Below are 22,568 nucleotides of genomic sequence, written 5' to 3'. Positions count from 1 at the left end.
CAGGATGAAACAAGACTTTCTCCAATTTTAACTAGCCACTGTTTCTACTTGGGAGACACCAACCCAAGAGACCTAAGGGATGCTGCTAGATTACACCGTTTCTATGGTACCCACCCCACCCCTGTTTTTGTGGTTCTGCTGCTGCTTTTTGGTCACTTATGCATTCCATTCTTTTCCTATTTTACTGCATATTTTTATAATGTGGAAAGTGTGAACTTAAAGATAATAATGAATGGCCACAGATTCAGTGTTCTGTCTTGGGTCTTTGTATTTCACATGGTGTGCACTGTGTGAACATCAGTGTCTCATCCTCTGTGTTCCTTGGGTAGCAAAGTAGATAGTCATGATTTCCTCTGCCAGAGCCAGAGATCTCCCTGAAACTTCATTAGGCAATGTGTTAAAGTTCGAATGGCCACTATGAAAATCCTATTAAGGCTTTATAATCAGAATGATGTTTACCCAACCAGGCAGGGGTTGTGCTGAAGGATCACGCTGTATAACTAGTGGACATTAGTTAGGAATGTTCTATTCCCTACCTAACTTCACATGTAGCTTTATGTTCAAACCCAGTCACTTAGCTCTTTGTCCCCAATGCTCTGAAATACTGAGCCTGAGCTTGAAACAGAAGAGGGTGGAGGAGGCTCTGATTCTCGGTGGAGGCTCTGGTAACTGGCAGTAGGTAGGTTTCATTATGTGTGGTCTGGGACAAAGAATTTAAGTGTAAGGTTTAAATATGAGCTTCCCCGGGAGCTGAGACTAAGAGGGAATCACAGATTGAAAACATACTTGGAACTACATTCACAGTGACTTCATTTTTCTCACGAATGATCCTCGGGGAAAATATTTTATATCCCCATTTATTTCCTGATAAAATTGCCTTTGCTTCTCTGGGAGCCTGGCCCATCCTGGGCCACAGGCCAGGGCAATGCTAGAGGCAGCCATGGGAATCAAGGATAAATTATCTACAAACACTTGTGTAACAATTGCCAGCTTCTGCCATTGACCTAGATTGATTTCTAGCTTAACAGTATATATATATATATTATATATATATATATATATATATATATGTGTGTGTGTGTGTGTGTGTGTGTGTGTGTGTGTGTGTGTGTGTGTGTGTGTGTACATGCATGATCAAAATACATTATATACATGCATAGAGTTATCAAAGAGTGAATAAAACTTAGTGAAATGAACATTTTAGGGGCTAGAGAGATGGTTCAGCTTTGTGTGTCCTGCTCTTGCAGAAAACCCAAGTTCAGTTTTCTGCACCCACATCAGTTGGCTCACGGCTGCCTTAAGGCTCCATTTCCAGAGATTCAACACCTCTGGCATCTGAAGGCACTTGAACAAACATGCATATACACCATTTCCAAATACACACAACTAAAACAAATTGAAGTAGACATTTTATTCTTATGAGCTGTAAAAGCTATACCTAGTTTTCCATGCTAAGTTTGGGAAAAGAAAAATTATTTATGAGCTAGGTTATGCAGGATCCAATTTTCTGGTTCTGGACCATATTCTATAATTGTTTTTAAAGGGTAGGAAAGCAAGGAAAGAGGCCAAATAGAGCAAGAAAGAAGCCTGCGGAGGATAAGAACGGCTTCCTGGCACATTCTATCCTTCATTTTGATTTATTTTGCTACACTACACGTCTTGAATGTCGGCTATGCAGGTGCTCTGGTTTTACACGCAGTAGATTCAGGAAGGAGGCAAGAACTTCCAGAACAGACTCAAGTGTGGTACACAGACAGGCACAGAAACGAAGCTTCCACATACGACATTGTTTTTAAAGCTTTGAAATGAGTGAGAACCCGCGTACCAACAGGCCTCCTGTATCCTCATATTTTTTAGACTCCCTTTGCTGGTACCCATGTGATGGAAGCAGACCAATGAGATGTAAGCAGAACACCCATTCCTTTAAGCCACACCTCTCACTTTTGCTGCTCAGAGGGATCTCTGGGATACCTCTGTTAGACTCCGAAGATGGGCAGGCACTGAAGGAAAACCACAAGTTTAGATCACCTCTTCGGCCTACTCTGAGGCTGTTGGGGTTTTCAAGTGAAAGCAGCTGTTTCTCACCTGTGCCGCACGATACACTGCATTCTGTCCAGCGGCCAAACTGCCAGAAGTAGAGCAACTTGTCCACATCATTGTCAAGGCCATCTTTCCGGACTGTGTACTCATACTTTACACCAGGGTTAGTCACCTGGAATAGGAGCTAAAATGCAAGAGAGGAGTCATGTCAAACAATCATGAGTGTAGGTTGCAAACCAGTCATTTAAAAATGCCGCGGAGAAGCTAGGGAGATGGGCTAAGTAGATAAAGTGCTTGCTGTGCACCCATGGAAAAAGCCAGGCATGGGGCATGAAGCTATAACCCCAGCACTAGAGAAGCAAAGATAGGAGGCTCCTTGGGGTTTGCTGGCCAGCTGGTCTAATTGAATCAGCAAGCTCCAGATTTAGTTGGAGACTTGTCTCAAAAGAAAGTCAAATAAAATAAGGCAAGCCATTGAGAAATATAGCCCAACTGGCATTGACTTCTGGGATATTTGCGCACCTGCACGTACATGTACCTACATGAACATGTACACAAAACTTTATAGAATGTCTCTCATTTAGAAGTGGTTACAGAAGCAAGTATGACAGTGGGTGCCACTAAAGGGTTTTCCACCTATGTCTATCTGTATTTGTCTTATCACATCTACTTTTATGTCAGTATTTATATAGTCTCCCTCTGTAGTTTACTTGATGAAATATATAAATTTCCATCCCCGTAAATAGGGGATTTTAATCATATGGACATTTCACTGTGGGATTCAGCCAATAGGTCACCTTATGCCCTGTGTACTTACTGTCTTTGTAAATATGAACAAGTGCCTAAGTTGCTTTATGTTCAAAACAAACCTAAGAAGTATCTGCTGATGGGGTTCTCATAAGGGCCATAGCAAACATATCTACACAAAGAGATTATTACATGACACGAAGTTGGCACTCAGATATTAACTTTTATTATAGTTGTTGTCTTAGTGAAGTTCCTTCTCTAACTATTGGGTGAGGGTAGGCTGACTTTAATGTATAGTAGTTCTTGGACAAAAAAAAAATGTTCATGGAAACCTTGCCCCACATCCCTTTTCTAAGAGTCTTCTGCCTTCTGATTTGAACTGACCTTGCTCTGGTTTTACAATGTGGCTAAATCTGACTCGGTTGGGCCATCTCACATTCCCCGCTTACCTTAACCCACCCAGTACAGTCATCCTATCTTTTACAGTTCTGTGCCTGACAAAGACAAAACCTTTGATGCATGGACTATAACAGGAGCCCTCCTTGTTCCAAGAGTTTCACTAAGGCAAACAGTCCCTGACAACCATAGGATGGCACCTCAGTTCATCACCACTGCTGGGAAGCCACACACTGGGACACTTGAGACACACTAGGAAGAGATGAGAACTAAATTCAAACCTCTCAGTGCATGGTTTTGAGGTTCTGAATTTTGTTCCTGGGGCTTTAGCGGTTCTAAAGAACAAAGAAGAAACAGCACAGACATCTTTCTCCCTCCCTGGTCTTTGTTAAGGAAATTAATGATTCACAGTTAATGTCCTATATTAAATAGCTGGGGAAGGAAATGAGAAGGATGCTAGCAGTCACACTGGTCAGCAGCTCCCTGCTCTTCAGAATTACCTGGATCCACAGTGACTCATTCGTGGGGCCTGGAGCCATCAGCTTCTCCAGATCTCCTTTCCTGTCATACTGGAAGACGGTCCCTGCCAGTTTATAGTTTCCATTCCACTGGATAATAAACCCTCCATTGAGGTAATACTTTTCTGGATCTTCACTCCTAATGGCCAGGAAATTTCCAGCTGCCTTGATTTCCATTACCCTTATATCCCTTGCTCCTTTGGGAATAAGTCCAATGTCAACGTAACCTAAGGACAAAAGAGACAACAGTGAAGGGGGCATGCTGGCTTCTCAGCTAGTAGAGCCTGTATCCTCTTCTCAGCATCTCCATCCTTCAGTGCCCATGCTGGGTGGCCACTGGGATGGGCAGAAGTACCAACTAGGAAGAACTAGAATGAGACTAGCCACGAGCAGAATTCTCAGGAGCTTCATGACTTAGCATGTAAACAGCACAGTGACAATATGTAATATTGGTGGGACTCTGAGGATTTATCATTCACCCAACATTTATTTTTCTGTTATTCTGTGAATGGTTCAAAATGTCTGGGCTACAAGCCCTAATGGCATTCGTCCCTCCCCTTTTAATTCTTGCCATTAGGTTAGCTCTCCCAAGCAATGCACAGACTATATACTTTTCTTCCCCATCATCACCATCAGGTCAAAAATAGATTCTTAGATATAATTTAACCCATGCTTCCATTCGTTAAGAACTTCTGGAGGGAACCTTGAATCGATTGCTACCTGGATTGCTTCAATCAGCTCATGATGAAAACCTAAGTTCTGAGGCCTGCTTTCTACACCATCACACAATTCTAGTCATTAGGAAGCCTTCCCTCCTCATTTCCTCCTATGTTTTGTAAAATTACAAATTTATAACTTATTTTCCAATGTTCCCATCTGGGCTTCAGGAAAAGAAAACACATATCTCTTTTAAAGTATTGATCAACTCTAGCTGCAGTCTTCTGTTAAATGGTTGCCATGGTAGGAGGCACACCTGTGAGAGAAGAAAAGGACACTCAGTGCTTGTCTCTATTCACCAGCTCACTACACTCCCATGTTTATGCTTCCTCAGAACCATAACTTTATAGAATGGCAGGAGCCTGGGCTTTAAGATGGTCTTGTGTTCCAGTTTGTACATTATCTCTGTGAATTTCATCAGTTCATTTAACTCCTTTGAATCTCAGCTGCACAAGTAATGGGAACTGAAGGATGATGGGTGATGATAGTCTCAGATCTACCAGTCAAAGAGTTTGGTTTTTTTTTTTTCTAAGTGGTTTTAAGGCACTGATCCTCCTGTTAACTCTCAATGTGTGTGTGTGTGTGTGTGTGTGTGTGTGTGTGTGTGTGTGTGTGTGTGTGTGTGTGCGTGTGCGTGTGAGTGTGCGTGTGCGTGTGCGTGTGTGAGTGCGTGTGTGTGTGTGTGTGTGTGTGTGTGTGTTTGTACAGACTCATGTACCTTGGGCTTGGATTCCAGCTGATAGGCTCAAAGAAGTGATGGATCCTAACAGCTCTAACTTAATCTGGTGGCCTTATTAGGCTTCAGTAAAAATAGGAGGTAGGGGCTAGATAAAGCCAGTAGAGGGTGTTCTCTGGACATCTGATTGTCATATGATAAACAGTTTCTGTCATATGTACCTGTTGCCATGACATTCTGCCAGTTTGGGCCCCTAAACAGTGAAGTCTTTAAAAATGAACTGAAATCCCTAAAACCCTGAGCCAAAATAAATTTGTCCTACCTTAAGTAGTTTTCTCTCAGGTACCTTTAATAATAGTGCAAAGGTGTGACTAATAAAATGCTTATCTCCAGCACCTGAGCTACAACTCCCATCTCTGGCACCTGAACCTGCCTAGGTTGCTCTATCCTGGTAGTCAAATGCTACATGAGTATTGCAAGAGTCAGTTCAGCTCCATTTGGCTTTCATAAACTTGTCTGCTACAGCTCATTAAAATCACCAACTCAGGAAAAAACGTTTATCACATGTAATTAGAACTAATGAAACTTTGAAAAATGCCTTTATGGTATTGCTCTCTGTAACCATTTTCTGATTTAGAATATTACATGCCTTCACACTTCAGAACTCAGCAAGGAAACAAACTAGTGCTAAATATTATGCCTACCACCTTGTTCCTTGTTTTAAATAAAAAGGAAAAAATATGTAAATCATTTTAAGTTTGATTTTTATTTTTCCACATAAGAATGAATTTTCCAAAATGGCAAATAATTATCAACAACAAACTGAAAGCAGAGGAACACTGAGTGTAAAATAGAAACTTTAGTGATTATTGGTACTTCTTCTGAATGCTCAGAAATAGAAAAGTGATTGATAAGAATAAATCTTCTTGCATCTTCTCCATAGTAAACATCCTCTACTTAGAGTAAGATGTAAAATATAGTGTGTGTGGAGGTGTAATTAAGAATTCATTTTATGGTAACTGCTCTAGTGAAAAAATTTAAGATGCAAATCTAAGAACATACTGGTTACAGTTAAATAAAGAGGCAGGAGTCAAGGCCAATCTTGTAGGTGCTGAGTTAAGTGACCTAGTTAGCCATATGAAAGTCATAGGGTATTCAGAGATGAAGGCCCCTCATTCCCAGCAACAAGATTAAACAGGCTGGTATGAGCAAGACCAGAATTTATACATATTGGTCACAGCTTAAATAGAAGTGTAGAGAAGCTTAAGAAGGAGAGAGGAACAGTCCAGAGTGGTGATTCTTAGAATTCCAAGAGGCTAAACAGTGTCAGAAAAAAGCAGCTGAGTTTATGAAAACAAAGTAAATAAGGAAGTTAACATTCAGGAGCTTAAGCAGTAGAAACAAGCCTAGATTGAGGACATTGGACTACTGAGGGTCTAGGCCAATGAAAATGGACCACAATGTTGGAGATAGTTGAGCAGTTAAGAGCTCATACTGCCCTTCACGAAGAGCTGAGGTTTGGTTCCCCGAAGCCCTTTTCTGTTCTCTGTGGACATGGCACACACACACACAAACACACACACACACACACACACACACACACACACACACACACACACACACACAGAGAGAGAGAGAGAGAGAGAGAGAGAGAGAGAGAGAGAGAGAGAGAGAGAGAGAGAGAGAGAGAAACCAAAAAATACATTAGGCTGTAAAAATTAATGATTGCTATTTGGATCTGAATAATAAGCCATAAGCCTTGGGAACCTTTGGGGGGAAAACAGCTTAATAACTATCAACTTCTTTCTGAAGCAGAAATATTGTGTAACTTCCTCCTACAGGTCAAATGCCAAATGTTATCTTCGCCCTGTTCTTTCACTGATTCAAACAGACAGCAGTAGAGGGAGTCATTGTTGTGTTCAACAGATGCTCAACTGTTTCTCAGGTAATGAGTAAATTAATAAACAAGTCAGGCAACTTCTTTATTATGTGTATTATGTGTATTATTTTGTATTATATTTGTAGTATATGTATTATTTTACATTTTTATTATATATATTATATACTTTGACCTAAGTTTTTCCAATTCCAGACACATCTAATCATAGTAATCATGGAGCTACCTTTCAACGTTAATGATTTTCTTTCTCATGAACAATGGGGAATAAAGCTGCTATGAGGATTTATAAGAAGGGGGTTTTATATACCCCAAGTCTGGCACTAAGTAGAAGCCAAGATGGTACCATCTGTAACATGGCATCAAGTCTACTGAATAAGATTCCTTATAGAGAAAGACAGGAATTTAGTTGTTGGGGCATCCCAAGGAGGCAACAGACAAGGGCACCTTTTCTTGGAGACTGTGATTTCAACACAAAGATATCCACAGACATAATCAGCTCTAAAGATATCAGACTACAAAGAGAAAAAGTGCCACCCACGGTCAGTAAGAACTTCAGAAGTTCAGGTTTGGGGTTGGCTTCCCCAAGGCTAATAGTGATCCAGACCCCAATCTCATTTCTTGCCTCCTGGGGTATTTTAATTCTGCATCATCCTTTTTCTTTTTTAAGAGCACTCAAACACTATACAAAAGAATTTGGCCAATGTTTCCAATATTTCCTGCCTCCATCGCTGAATGTAGTAGCAGCAACTGCTCCTCCAGGGAGGAAGCAGAGGGGGAGGAAGAAGGGTGGGGTCTAACTATCATGGACATTTTAATTGGAGACTTTTTAAAAACTTAAGCACCTTTAAAATAACTCTTGTAGTAAGAGCTGTGAGTAAAAGTAAAACTCAGAAGTGACCAATACCCAACCAAGCAGTTTTGTTTTAAAAGAGTTAAGACATCAAAGCAAAGCAATCAGGGGAAAAAACTAACTTGGATATCCCTCATCCTAATTTAGCATAGCCCATGGGGTTCTGTCCTTTATTAGAAAAAGCTTTTGTAATCAATCCTAAGAGAAACTCATTTTACCTAAATTTATATGAACACTTATCAAATGCATACTGCTGACAGAGATTGTGGTCATCTGGAGTTGAACAAGGTAGAGACAAAGACCCAAGACAATTCTGTCCTTTGTTACTAATTACTTTAAGGTAAAAGAACAAACATAAGGTAAGACGTGGCAGCAGCATAGAGTAGCTTGAGAATAAATACAGAGAACTATATAATGAATACAGTGCCCTCTTTAGCTTTGAATTTCACATGAATCCTCTACACCAATTCAATGTAAATACATTTCATCACTCTTTTGCTGCATGCCCTTGCTTCATTTGCATGGTGGAATAATGGTAGACAGTGCCCCCCCCCCCATCAAACTTCATTAATCACGAAGGAAAGATGGAATCTGGTAAGTACCCTGTGGTCTGTGGACACAGACCTTACTACATGCTACAACCCACAGGGAACTCTGCACTTCCCCTATGCACTAAGAGGGTAGGGTCAGAGGTCTATAAGAAACCTTGGGCAGTGTAAAGCTGACACCAATTCATGGGTGCCAAAGACCACTCAAGTGCTTCAAGAGGCAAATGGAAGAAAAAGAACTGAAGTCACTGTCTCAGAGAGATGTCAAAGGCTCAGTGATAGCATGTGGCTAGAGGTACAGGCCAAGCTATTTATGGCCCCCTTTTCTTATTCCCAAGAGACTAAGGAAGAAGGAAAACAAACAAGAAAATAAACCAACAGCAGAAGTGAAGTCCAATTTCCTAAGCTATTAGAAGGTCAGATAGATAAAATGTGGGAACAACAACTCAGGACATCATGTAAGATCAGCATAGCGGAGAACAAAGTGAAAGATCTTTATGGAGAAACAGGTTGCTAGTGTGACTTCTTATAATTAGGTTAATGTGACCATGTTGAAATAATAGAAAATATCTACAAAATACTTGAAAAAATATTTCATCACAAGCTGCTTAATCCTAACTTTGACACATACTGGATAATCATTTTTCACCCTCAGCAAGTAATTAGAAAGATGTGTTTCTAAAGCTATCAGTGAAGACAGGAAATGCAATCTGCCAGTTTTATTACTAAAGGGCAGGGCAAGAATCATTTCACAGTTTGACCTTAATCAGTCAACAGTCAAAAATGAAAAGATAAGAACAGAATTTAGATAAATTTAGGCTATCTGCTAGTATGTTTCCAAGGGGACAATGGGTCATGCAATCAGTTGAAGAAAACACCCAATACTTTTGGGATCACACTTAAGCACTTCATTCCACGTACTAAATACATCTAGGAGTAAGACACTGATTTATTGGGACTCTGAAAATCAGTGTCGTTTTGTATCTGAAAGGGACCACCATTTCCTATTGTGATGTTACCTCTAGGCAGCTGGCAAGGCTTCTTTTTGAGGATGTACTCCAGTACTGTACGTTAGACTGCCCATGCCCAGCACCTACACTTCTGAAGAACCACAGAATGAATTTCCAGCACACCCTGACCAGTGGAAACCACTGAACATCACCCCACTCCTTCAGTCTTCCAAGTCCTGTGACTGAGCACAAGCTTGGTGACCATCCTTTCTTGACTGCTTCCTCTTCTTCAATGTCCCACTAATGTTTCCCAGGGCCTCCTATTCCCTAAATAATTATTTACATCCAAATTATTGTTTCAGAGTTTATTAAAATACTCTGAGTTATTTTCATCTTTTTCATGATTGACGTAAGACTTCGCCAACTAGAGATTGTGGCTGGTACCAAGGTAAATGTGCATGTCTCGTAGCTCATATGAGATGGGGGTGAGGGTAGAATCTCAACTACACCCTCTTAGGCTCACCAGTAGCTCAAAAGGCTGCACAAAGAAGAAATCTTGTAAAGTCTAAATGCAGGAAAGGAATAGCCTGGGTATAGGGGTGAGGTTATGTTAGGTAGAAGAGCTTCCCTGAGACTCATAAGGGACCATTGTGTGTGGGATTCACCAACTGGAGATGTGAAGCATGTCTGTCTTACATCTCCTTTGACCCTGAAGCTACACCTCAGTACTGCTGCCTTCCCACCTGTTCTGTCCTGGCTTCTCCATCTTCACATACAGAACCCATCTTGGTGTGTGTTCTTCACAGCCAGCTTTTGACCTCATCTCTCCCTTGGTTTTTGGTTTCTTTCAATGCCATTGTCTTTATCCTGCCACTCTTATGATGCGTATTCTTAAGCAGGATGCCCTGCTAGAGACTACACTGATACCTGTTCGCTGGAGTAGCCACCAGCACTTTCAGGTCAGTGTGACACTTCCTGTATTTTCTTAGCAACCAATGCTGCTCCTATAACTGCCAAAGGGAGCTGATTCCTTAGTGATGAGAAGTATATTTTATTTTGAATTTTTACAAGCTATTTTTAAAATAAAAACAAGGATATTATTATTTGTTGTTGTTTAGTGATCCAAAGTCCCTGGAGACTTCAGTTAGTTGGGTTTGTTTATTACCGGATCCTTCCTTCTGTCTAAACAGTTTCTTCACTGTCTGGCAGGCAGAGCCGTCTCCAAGGCACACACCACAGCGATCTTCAGTAGCATTGGAATCAATCTCATAGTCACAGCCGATCCTCTGTGGGGAAGAAAAGGTTGGGATGAATGACATAGCTAGGAGATGTCATACCTGCCTATACTTGTGACTCCACCTTTCCCACTTTATTAATCATAAGCATGGGTGCTTGTTTCCTTTTCCTGGTGGCAGACCCAGGAATAACCAAAGCATCTTATGATTGACAAAAGAAATAGAACCATCCCTCTACCACTATGTGGATGGGTGGCCTCAAGAAATCAACCATTCAGATGCTCAAATCCCTTATACAAAGGGCATTATGTTTGCATGTAAGTGATGTGCATCTTTATTCTTTAAATCAGCTTTAGGCTAATCATAACACTCAATACAGAGGCCACGCCTGCCAGAAAACCAGGTAAGATGCCTGCAGACCTCTCTCTCTGTTCCCCCAGACCCAATCCTCCAGTCTAGTCCCTAGTGCTGCAAGGGAACACCAACTACAGCTTTTCCTCAACCCCACCCACCCCTCCTGTGAATCCTACAAACCATCTCTTCCTAATCTCTCTCTCCCCACTTGTTGCTTTATCCCAGACCCCAACTCCAGCAGTCACCCTCTGCTAACCCAATGGCAGCTCCTCCCAGGGCAGCAAGTAGTCTGAAGGCAGATCCACACCTCTCCTACTGCTCCTGAGATCCATACCCCCACCCCCCATCTCATTCCCAGTTCTGTAGCAGGAAACCTGTTGTAGTCTCCCTTTTCTCTCTGACCCCATCCCTAAGGGATCGCAAAGACCTTCTCCTCCAATCTTTCTTCCCTAAATTCATCTCAGTTACTCAGCCTCCAATATCAGCAGGCAATCCCTGTGAACACACCAGCTGAACAGACCAGGAAATGAGGTAACACACAGCCATCATAGTCTCTAAAGATCCAAAGAGGAACCAGAAACCAAGGAGCAGAACACTCACCTAACAAAGACAATTCCCCAAATTGACACTTAGACCTATAATCATCCCAAACCTAGAGTCTGAGATGCCAATGTAAAAACACAATCAAAATCAGTCATGGCAATGTCTCTAAGAGCCCAGCTATCCTACCACAGCAGGCCCTGCATATTCCAACATGGCTGAAGCACAAGACAGTGACCTTAAAATAGTCTTTATGAATACTATAGAGGTCCTTAAAGAGGAAATGAATAGATCCCCTAAAGAAATACAGGGAAACACAACCAGATGGGAGTAAATAAATAGTAAGGAATAAATAAAGATGTTCAAGACCTGAAACTGGAAGTAGAATCAGTAAGGAAAACCCGCAGTGAGGGCATTCTGGAAATGAGGGGAGTGGAGAAGAGGAGGAACTGGCATCAATTGAGGGAGGGGAAACTATAATAATCAGTATATATTGTATGGCGAAAAATTTTATTTCCAATAATAGACCATTTAAAATACCCAATACAATGCAAATACCATATAATTAGTTGCTCTGCTATATTATATATGTTATAACATATGTGTACTATACTATATACCATATTTTCCAAGGAATAATATCAAGAAAAAAGTCTCTACATGTTTATTACAGACATTTTCCTCAAATGTTTCTGACCTAATAGTCTTTAAGTTCTTGACTATAGCACCCATGGAGAAAAGGGGTGACTGCATTTGCTTAGAAAGCAGAGAAGCACATAGATACTGAAGCTTCAGGTTCCCCTTGGTCAGAGTTAGAACTGAGCACAGTTTCATAACAGCCAATTGCATGAACTATTTTGGAACTGGAGTTGGTGGAGCAGCAAGTCTGTATAGATAGATAGGCATCTATATAGTCCTCTTTCTCTACTGACATTCCCCAGGGGTGATGTAGCTGCTCCATCCCCTTACATTTCTCACTAGAGTTATCCTTTATGGTTCTTAACTTGGGGTAGCAGGTAAACCAGCAACTTCTGGAAGATTCTAACCTGTTTATGAGATGATACCAGACCAAGGAATGATGAAATCTTTCACCTTGGGCACCACCATCAAGTCTTCTGAACCCTGCCCCACCTTTGCAATATCAGACCTATGTCATGTCCTCCTGTCCTTCCACCTTTGGAGGGAGATTTAGCTGTTTCTCCTCTTCACTAAACCCAAGGTTGTTCCTGTGCTCTGCATCCAGTTCATTCCATGGTCTGCACAGTGAGTGATCCTTCTGAATCTTCTTTCCTTCATTTCCCATTTATTATGTTAACATGGTCAGATCTTTCTTGTTCTAAGTCCCCAGAATGGAAAGGGGTATGATGAAACTTGGAGTTTTCTATAGTTCCAAACCCCCAAAATCATGTCATTGAGTTGAAAATTTATGAAACATGTGAATTTCCAATACACTTCTCTGTTTCAGGCTTTCTTTCATGATAATGTGGGGGAAAGTATATCATAGTCCTTAATTTTCTTTCATGTTGGGTATAAGAATTGTGCCCAGGCAGATTATTTTTCTTCTAATTTTAAACCCACCTCAAATCTACTGGAAGGAAGGAAGAAAGGGAGGGAGGGAGAGAGAGAGAGGGTGAGAGGGAGGGAGGGAGTGAGGGACAGAAGGAGGGATGTCAGTTACCCACTGACATCAAATCTTTAGATTAACCACCTCTAATTGTCTTGTAGGGTCACACACTATTTATTACCTGACTTATTTGGGGAACAAAAAGCACTAAGAGATTTCTTGAAAATCAAAACTCAATTATACATGTCAGAATGGAAAGAAGAATGTTTGAGATAGATGTTTGTGCTGGCTAGACATAAAATGCCAACCCTCACACAAGTGATATGTTTATTTCAACCTTGTGCACTCTCTAATAAGATGACCTTTGTAAATCATATTCCCAGTGACCTTCTTACTTCCACTGATTTGGAGTGAGCCAGGGAAACATGTTCTTAGACATGTTGATTTTAACATGTTTTCTTTAATTTCTACCAACAGAGGAATGCTTATAATGTGAATAATAAAGTAAAGCAAACCAAAAGTTAAATACAAATCTCTCAAGTCCGTGTCATTCTACTTGAGTGGGTAGTCATGTTTCTCCAGCAACACCAGCTTATATATCCAGGTGACAAGCATTAGAGACAGACATGAATATTTTTCTAGTATATTATGTCATAGAACATTAAATAGATTCTTGAGGAGTTACTTATTTCTTGGTTACCTTCACATGTCAACTTGACACAGATCAGAGTTATCTGAGGTAGTCCCAGTTGGGGGACTGTACCCTTTTAATTCACCTGTGGGCATGTCCATGGCATATTTTCTTGATCACTAATTGATGTAGGAGGACCCAGACCAATGAAGGAAGAGCTAGTTTTTGTGCTACTGAGGTGTAGAAAAATGTTGGCTGAGCACAAGCTTCAGGGAGCAAGCCAGCTCCCGCCTTGAGCTCCTGTCTTGAGGTCCTGCCTTGAGGCCCTGCCTTGGCCACCTTTGATGATGGACTGTAACTTGTAAGTTGAAACAAACCTTTTCCTCCACAAGTTGTGTTTAGTCATGGTGTTTATCATAGTAACAGAAAATGAACAAGAACACTCCCCCAATTTGCTTCTCCTATGAGCTAAAAATGAAATGAAGTGCCTAATAGGTCAGTCCTCCTTGCTGCATAGGAGGCAGATATGGCTTGGAAAAGAAAGAAATACATTTGAATCTGACAGCATGTTCTTTGGCAACAGGGCCCACTGTTTTATGGCCTTTCTGCCATCAGGGGAATCACTAGCAAAAGTACATAGTGATGTATGTCACCATGACTCTTCTTTGATTCCATCATTGGGGAATGGATATTCACCCTGGTGGGCAGTGTTCTTGAAAAATAACAAGAACCACTTGCAACTCCTATTCTATCAAGTTTTCACTCTGAAGAACTGCAATGCTAATACATTATCCAGATCATTAATTCACCAGATGTTTAGCCCACCACATGCTAAAACTAATAGCAATCTACCAATTTTCTTTTTCTTCTTAACATTATTTTGCTTTGAAAATTCTCAAATAATTGAGAACTTAAATACCAACTGGCAGCACAGCCTAAGCCATCTTCAATGCCATCATTATTTTTCAAAGTTCTTGGAAGATGGGGAGACTAGAAAGATGGTTATTCTAAGGTGTTTTGTTCCCAGCCAATGAAACTTTAAGTATGAAGGCAGGTTGCAGCTATATATGGTGGAAGAGAAGAAGTAAATGATATTGCCACTTAACAAAAGGGACAATAGCATAAAAATTTTCTTGCCTTAATTTTTCAAGTTTGGCTCTTGCTGAAGATTCAATGATGTACACTCACACATGTTGAAATCTTAACCTCTGGTACCCGTGAATGTGATTTTATGGATTTTATATTGCAGATATAACCAAAGAGGTAAAAGGTCATATGGGATTACAGTGTCTCAAAAGTCAATAACTATACCCCGATGAAGAGTTTTGCAGACACAGATACACAGAGTGAAAACAGTTCTATTAAGATGAAGACACAGTGTGTCAAAGTTTTCACTAAAGCCTTCAGAGGGAACATGACCACGCCCACACTTGATTTCAAATGTCTAGTTTTTACAAATCTAAGACAATATGTTTCTTTTGTCTTAAGTCACTGAGCTTATAATAGCAGTTTATGATAGCCCTACTATAGTTATTGTTTTTGCCTATTTAAGTTGTAGAAACTAGTTCAGAGAGGCTAAGTAGTTTTGCCAGTCATAGCTGAAGCTCTTATGTTACCTTTCATCTTAGCTCTTTGATAGCTCACCATCACTGTAAATGTAGAGCCCAAACCTTCATCGTGGGGTCCATGACCCCCACCACACCCAGGCTCCCTTCACAGTCTCTCCCTTCTGCACCTCACACAGAATCCAGCATTCTCCAAGACTAATTTACACTCTAACTTATACATTCTCAGGGGTAACCCTAGGGGACTTCCCTCCTCCTGTCAGTGGGAAAGGCATCCTCAGACCACCTGAGTTGTGGACACTGACAGGTTGAAAATTTCCAGAACAATCTTTCTGGCTCTTTGCCAGAGTCTCCAGCCTCATTATAACCACCTGTTCCAGAATGGCTGACCTGATCTGTGTTCCCAGAGCTTGAATTTGAACCCAGACTTCTTGGTGGTAGAACAAGTTTTGAACTGGAGGTTTATTGTTTTCTGATAAGGAATAATCAAGGGCTTACTTTTTGTACCTGAAACTTAATTGGTTGCTAATTCAGAGACTGTTGCACTAGAACAAGGAGACTAAAGATGCTAGAAAATTCCTACAGCCTGGATCTTTGGAGGATAAATTGTATCTAGGATATTATATATGTTTTATTTGACATAAGATTTTAAACCAAAAAACTTAGTGTGGATCTAGAGAAAGTAGGCAGCTACAGCTCCTAAAAAGGCCTTAGCCATCTAGAAAGTGGAGAAAATCAACTGAGAGAAATTGGCTTATTCTATTACGTTCATTGAATTGATTTCAGTAGAGATAACCAGGACTCCTCATATTTTGCTCAAAACACTGGTTTTTCATATGCAAAATAATAGTATCTTTATAGATGCAAATTTACTCAGGTTTAAAAGTCAATTTTAGCATTACCTTTCTGGTGACTACAGTTCTCTGCCCTGACTGCATATGCTAATGGTGTTGGGAGCTTTTAAAATATCAGTGTCTCTGTCAACGAATTCTGAATTAACAAGTTTGAAATAAAACCCAGAAATCAGGAATTTTTAAAAACTAAAATGTAACCAGGACATCTACATTAGCCAGAATTCCTTCTTTAGAGAAAGTTGGAGTTGTTTGGTCCTGAAATATCTAAATGGATCTAATCCAAATTACATGTTTTGGGCTCTTTGTAGCTGCCATGAAAATTGGTTTAACAGAAAATTTTAGTTGAATGCTTTTAAAATTGAAGTCTAATTATGGCTTGTTATTAGCTTATGGGAACCTGGAAATCACTAACTTGCCTCCTGTGTTTTGGTCTCCATTCAGATAAAGACAAAACAATTACAAGGAAGAAAATGCATCATCCTGGGACACCAAATATTTATGCAAGAGTTTTTTGTTCTCATTAGTTGAAAACATTGTTATAAATTTTTATAAAGCAAAATGCTTTGAGTTCATTGTGTATATCAGTGCTTCTGTTAATAGCTTAGGGAATATAATCTTATAAAAATATTTGGCAATCACTATTAAGTAGATTCATTAAAATTCTAGTTAAAAAACAACATTTTTATTTGTTCTTTGAAAAGCTCATACATGCATACAATACAATATCCTCATTTTTATTATCTATTCATTAGCTGTTGGACACCCAGGCTGTTCCCATTTCCTGGCTATTGTGAATGGATCGACAATGAGTACAAAAGATCAGTTACTTCTAGTAGGGTGTGGAGTCCTATGCCCAAGAGTTGTACAGCTGGATCATGTGGTATATCTGTTTCTAGCTTTTTGAGGACCCTTTGCATTGATTTCCATAGGGGATGCTTCAGTTTGCACCCCCACCAACAGTGGGTAAGTATTGCCCTTTTACCACACCCATGTCAGCCAACCATCATTTATCATCACTGTATTTTACTTTTATTTGCTTGTTTGTTCACTTTTCATCTAGACCTTCTGATTGGGATAAGTTAAATATCAAAGTGGTTTTCATGTGTATTTCTCTGATAGCTAAAAATGTTGACATTTTAAAGTGTTTCTCAGCCTTTTGTATTTCAGCTTTGAGAACTCTCTGAGGTATAGTACATTCACACAATGGATTATCATTGAGATGTTAGGAAAAACAAAATTATGAAAATTTCTGGTAAATGTATGGAGCCTGAAATAATCATAATGAGCAACACAGACTCAGAAAAGCAAATATTGCCTGGTTTTCTTTCATTTATGGATGGTAGTTTTGAGTCTTTGGATCTGTATATTCCACCTGGAGTCCCTGCAGAAGTAAGGAAATTACTAAGAAGCCATGAGAGGTGGATTTCAAAAGAAGGGAAGAAGAAGACAGAATTCAGTGGTGTGAAGGGCTAATATACACTAATGAACACAAAAGGGTTAAATGGGTGGAGGATAAAAGGGTAGAGTGGGAATATAGGGAGCAATAACTAACATTAAAGACATTTTGAATAAACTGAAATGCCATATATATATATATATATAATATATATATATATATATATGGTTAAAAGGAAGTTACCCTATAATGGGGCAACAATGCCACTACTAGTTACTAGGAGCCAACAAATAAAAGGCCCAATATCAGGAATGGCTTATCTCTTTCAGAGGTGTTGGCCAGTAAATTCCCATAGATCCTGCAAACATCACAAACTATTGCCAGTTTTCTTGGCACCCTCAAGATTTTGAGGGTAAGATCATATGGCTAATGATACCACATACTTGAATCATAGAATATAAAGAAACAAAGCTGGTCCTCACGCAGAAGCTTCCTCTCTAACAACTACCTTTCATGGTGTCTAAAGGGGCTATCACACCACTAGAGAAGAAAAGCCATCATCAGTCTCACCCAGATGTGAACTGGCCTGAAAGACTGGGGCACTGGGGCAGTAGTGGCATGAATGTCATGGAAGTAAACTAGCTCCTTTTTGACTGGATGTGAGGCTCCAAGAGTTGAAACTAATACCTGACACTGTTATTAGGGTCAAGAACCTGTAGCTAACTAGGTCATAGACCCTAGGGAGAGAACCTACTACTATTACTTTGTAGAATAGACACTGCACTAAACGGATTCCTAATTATATTATACCCATACAGTAGTGTATCTCTCAACCCTCATCAGAGGAGCTTCTTTTTGAAGTAGATTGAAATTAATAGTGACGCTCACAGCTAGCTGGTTAGCATGCAGAGAATAAGAGATTAGGGGGTGCTTAGCCCTACATGGGACATCTATATCATACTCTCCCCACCCAAGGCTCAGGAATCACTGCAGAAGAACAGGCATAAAGATTGTAAGAACCTAACGCAGCAGATGACTACAAGGAAACAGTGTTTTCCAGACACAGCAAGGCAGTTGCATCCAAGACCTGGAAGCAGCTATGACAGTACACATAAGACCTGTATAAGCTCAAGTCAGACAAAAATCTCATCATGGAGCTTTTGGCAATTGAAAGCTGATAGAAGAAGGAGAATCCAATTTCCCTAAGTGTGTGGCCTCTGACAGACTGATCAAACTTTAGAGAAAAACCACATATTCAAGAGTACAAGGGAAACAGAAACTATACTTGATGAGAAAAAAAAGAGATACACAGTTGTGTTGGTAGGGAATTGGATGTAGGGGGAAGGTGAATATAATTAATTACATTGTATGAAATTTTCAAAGAAATAATAAAAAACAAGAACAAATAACATCCTAATTTTATGACAGAAAGTTGAGTCTTACAGAAAGATATCCAAGATGATACAGTTGGAAAATGATGGTGTGGAATGAGTTCCTAGTTTTGAGCATGAGGGCTAAAGCACTATTTTATTATAAGTACGTTAGGTGTCGGGTACCATTTTTCTTTAACTAACTACAAGCACCTTCTCTAAACAGATTTATTCCTGGGCTTTAGATAACAAGACTTAATCTTCTATTCCTTGAAAAAGTAACACAAACAACAAGAAGTAATTTTTTTATGACTCTACTCTTCATAGCATTAACAAATCAGGTCTAAATAGGTGAAGCTTGAGTTAATTAATAGGGTGAGTAGAGAAGATACTTAAAATCAAAAGCCTGTTCTACTATTACCCATCATATTCTCTCCTTCTGAGATACTTATGTTGACAATGGAGAAGCTTTGTTAGGATGAGTTTTTTTTTTTTTTAATTCAATATACTTGAAATAGTCTTGGCTGCCTTTTCCTATAACATGCCTTTAATTGGGCTCTTCAGTTTGATTCTACTTGATGTCTGAAATAATATCTTTTTGACCATTAGCAAATCAAGAAATAAACCTTAAGTGCCCTCCCCTGACAATGAGATTGAGGACTAACTTACATACCATCCTAAAGCCTTCATCCAGCAGCTGATGGAAGTAGAAGCAGATACCAACAGCTAAAAACTGAACTGAATTGGAATCCAGTTGCAGAGAAGGAGGAGTGATCAGCAAAGGGGTCAAGACAACGCTGGTAAAACCCACAAAAACAGCTGACCTGAACAAGGGCGAGCTCTTGGCCCCCAGACTTATCACTGGGAAACCAGCATGGAACTGATCCAGACCCCATGAATGTGGGTGTCAGTGAGGAGACCTCAGAAATCTATGTGGCCTCTTGTAGTAGATCAGTACTTTTCCTTAGCATAGGAATGGACTTTGGGAGCCCATTTCACATAGAGGGATACTCCCTCAGCCTAGACGCACGGGGAAGGGCTTAGGCCCTATCCCAAAGGATATGACAGACTCTGAAGGCCTCACTCTCCCTGGGGAGCAGAAAGGGTATTGGATAGGTAGGGTGTTAGTGGGGAGCAGGGGAGTTGGGGAGGGAGAGGGAAGGGGGATTGACATGTAAAACAATCTTGTTTCTAATTTAAATAAAATTAGAAAAAAAGAAATAAAATATCAGCTGGAAAAACTATTGAGAACAAACTGTGGCTTTAATGACTGTTGAGAGGTCTTATATTCTTGTGTACCTTATTTATTAATAAAGAAATCAGATATACGTAAATGCCATATATAAGCTTATAACATCTGATTTCATAAATTGGAAAGCCACCGATGTGTAAAGTTGTAGATTAAGGAAACATACCCAATACCTTACATATTCCATTAATACAGACATTTCTGCTGCTGCCACCTTCAAAACAAGGGGTGCCATCGATGACGGCATCCAGCATTTTCTCAGAAAACTGTCCATCTATGGGTCTGCAGTACAGCTCACAAGGATATGCTGAAGCGAGAAAAAGAGAAATCCCTCTGAGTTAACTCTGTAGCTCAGACCCTTCCCCAGGATTCCAGTGCACTTATGACCTACAAGTACCATTCCAAACCCATCTTCGCCTTTCTGAGACGCATGCTAAAATGCAGGCATTTTGTTGCTCTTTTTGTCAACAAAGATTCTATAATTAATTATATTTGTGAGATTGGTTGAAAATACTATATGCCCTTTGTTGTAAATGAGAAGATTTTTCAATCCTCCACTGAACTGTGCACCTACACATAAGAAAGCCTGGGGCATTTAGTGTTAGTGAAGGAAATCAGTAATCGTAACAGGTAATGCAGAATCCAGACAAGTGTGACACTTGCTCTCTGTAGCAAGGCATGCCAAGTTCTGGGGGAATGCAGTCCCTTCCCATGGCACCAACATTAGTACCACCATCTTAACGCACATCCCAACAGCTAGTCATATTTCCTCCCAATCCAAGAAGTGCTTAGATACAAATTGACAACTACATAGAAGCAAAGAGTATGAGATTCTGCAAACGGTAACCCAATCTATTTATCACAGGAGCCCATCCCTTTTACCTTGGGTCCCACTTGGAAGTAATTCTTAGGTTCAGTGTTTTACTGCCTTGGGAAGACTGGAACAACGCATGAAACACACCCACTCCTATCTGCACACACAATGCTCAGAAAGAAAAATATCTTTTAAAGCCCAGATGCCTCAAAGTTTTTAATGGTTAATATGTGAAGTAGTATTTCTCTTTTGAATGTTACATTTTGAATGTTACATTTTGAATGTTATATTGTATTGCAGTGCTGGAAATTGAATTTTATCCCTCCCACACTCCAGGCAAGCACTCTACTGTGAAGCTATGCTCCAAGCCTACACTTTACTTTAGGTGCAAACTTGAGAACATCTTCTTCAGAAATCCCCATGGAAAGCTCCCCAAATCTGTGTGTTATGAGCAGAGCTCATGTCCTCTTGATGCTGAGACCACCTTACCCTTCGTGGATAAACATCAGATGCAAAACTAAGGTACTCAGCACTAACTATTTTGGTTTAAGGATGTGATAATCCATGTGACAAAAATAAAAGTGTAAAACTCAAGCTAAGTACAGCCAAGAGCAAAGAGTCTAAACACTAAATACTAAATACTCTGAACAAACTGGAGACAGATGTCAGACACATTGGTATAAAACTTAAAGGAAGGGAATATATAAATAAAGAATACCAAATGATCTCATAGTTGCCTCAGAAGATGAACAAAATCATATATGTCAAAGAGATTACAAAGAGCCATAGACAGGACCATTAAATGGAGGGTAAAACATAAACTGGGATTACTGTAAACTTCCTCTCATGTCAATGAGATTAAAACTACTACTGACCAAACTGGAGTAGAAGCATGTGTGGGCAGCCACCTGGGAGTAATTACACTTTTCGAGGATAAGAACATCCATTTGTATGTTCAATCTAGGGGACCACTTACTAAGATATTCATCTGGGTTTGAGAAATCAGGTTCATGATTTTGTATTTGGACACACACAGAGAGAAGCATTCGTTAAAAAATACAGAGATTTCCTTTAAAAACAGTTCCACACTGCCAGGTGTGCTGGTACACACCTTTAACCCCAGCACCCAGGAAGCAGAAGCAGGTGGATCTCTGTGAGTTAGAGGCTAGCCTAGTCTACATAATAAGTTCCAAGACAGCCAAGGCTACATAGTAAGACTCTACTTCAAACAAAATAAAATGCTTACCTACTTCAAAACTGCTGGGAAGAGTCAGGTGAGAAGGATGTAAGATTTAAGGAGGTACTTAATCTTACAGTCATGTAACTGTTTCCATCGTGAATAACCATGTACTACACCAAGTTCCTGAGTTACCAATGCTTGTTATAGGTTTGTGGGTCTGTGATATGTGACATCCCTCCTGAAAGATAAATCTACCCAAAGATATTTTGCTAGTTTTGTTTACATAATAAATTAAAAGAAATTTGACTTGCTAAAATTAGCAGGTAATAGTTTATTAAACATTATTTCTAGATTTTATTTTTATTTTTACAGGTTACCTCCTTTCATAACTCCTGTCCAGTTACTAGATTTATTGCATATATCAAGATTTAGAAAATGTAGATATAGGAGATGTAAATCCTGTGGTCTTCCAGT

General features: G+C 39.8%; 1 protein-coding gene across 1 annotated transcript in view; it reads right to left on the bottom strand.

Moving 5' to 3' along the window:
• The window catches only part of Adamts12 (ADAM metallopeptidase with thrombospondin type 1 motif 12), a 241,599-nt gene that overhangs the window by 57,781 nt on the left and 161,250 nt on the right, over positions 1–22,568 (bottom strand). Inside the window, exons 13-16 of the mRNA XM_027401266.2 lie at positions 20,274–20,407; positions 10,508–10,628; positions 3,684–3,928; positions 2,086–2,224 (exon numbers count right to left, since the gene is read on the bottom strand). Coding sequence (XP_027257067.1) covers positions 2,086–2,224; positions 3,684–3,928; positions 10,508–10,628; positions 20,274–20,407 — 639 coding nt within the window. The remainder of the gene's footprint in view (positions 1–2,085; positions 2,225–3,683; positions 3,929–10,507; positions 10,629–20,273; positions 20,408–22,568) is intronic.

This window comes from Cricetulus griseus, chromosome 2 (genome assembly GCF_003668045.3).
Source record: "Cricetulus griseus strain 17A/GY chromosome 2, alternate assembly CriGri-PICRH-1.0, whole genome shotgun sequence".
NCBI classification, from domain to species: domain Eukaryota; kingdom Metazoa; phylum Chordata; class Mammalia; order Rodentia; family Cricetidae; genus Cricetulus; species Cricetulus griseus.
The sequence above is the reverse complement of the archived record's forward strand: the minus strand, read 5'-3'. Positions and strand labels throughout refer to the sequence as shown.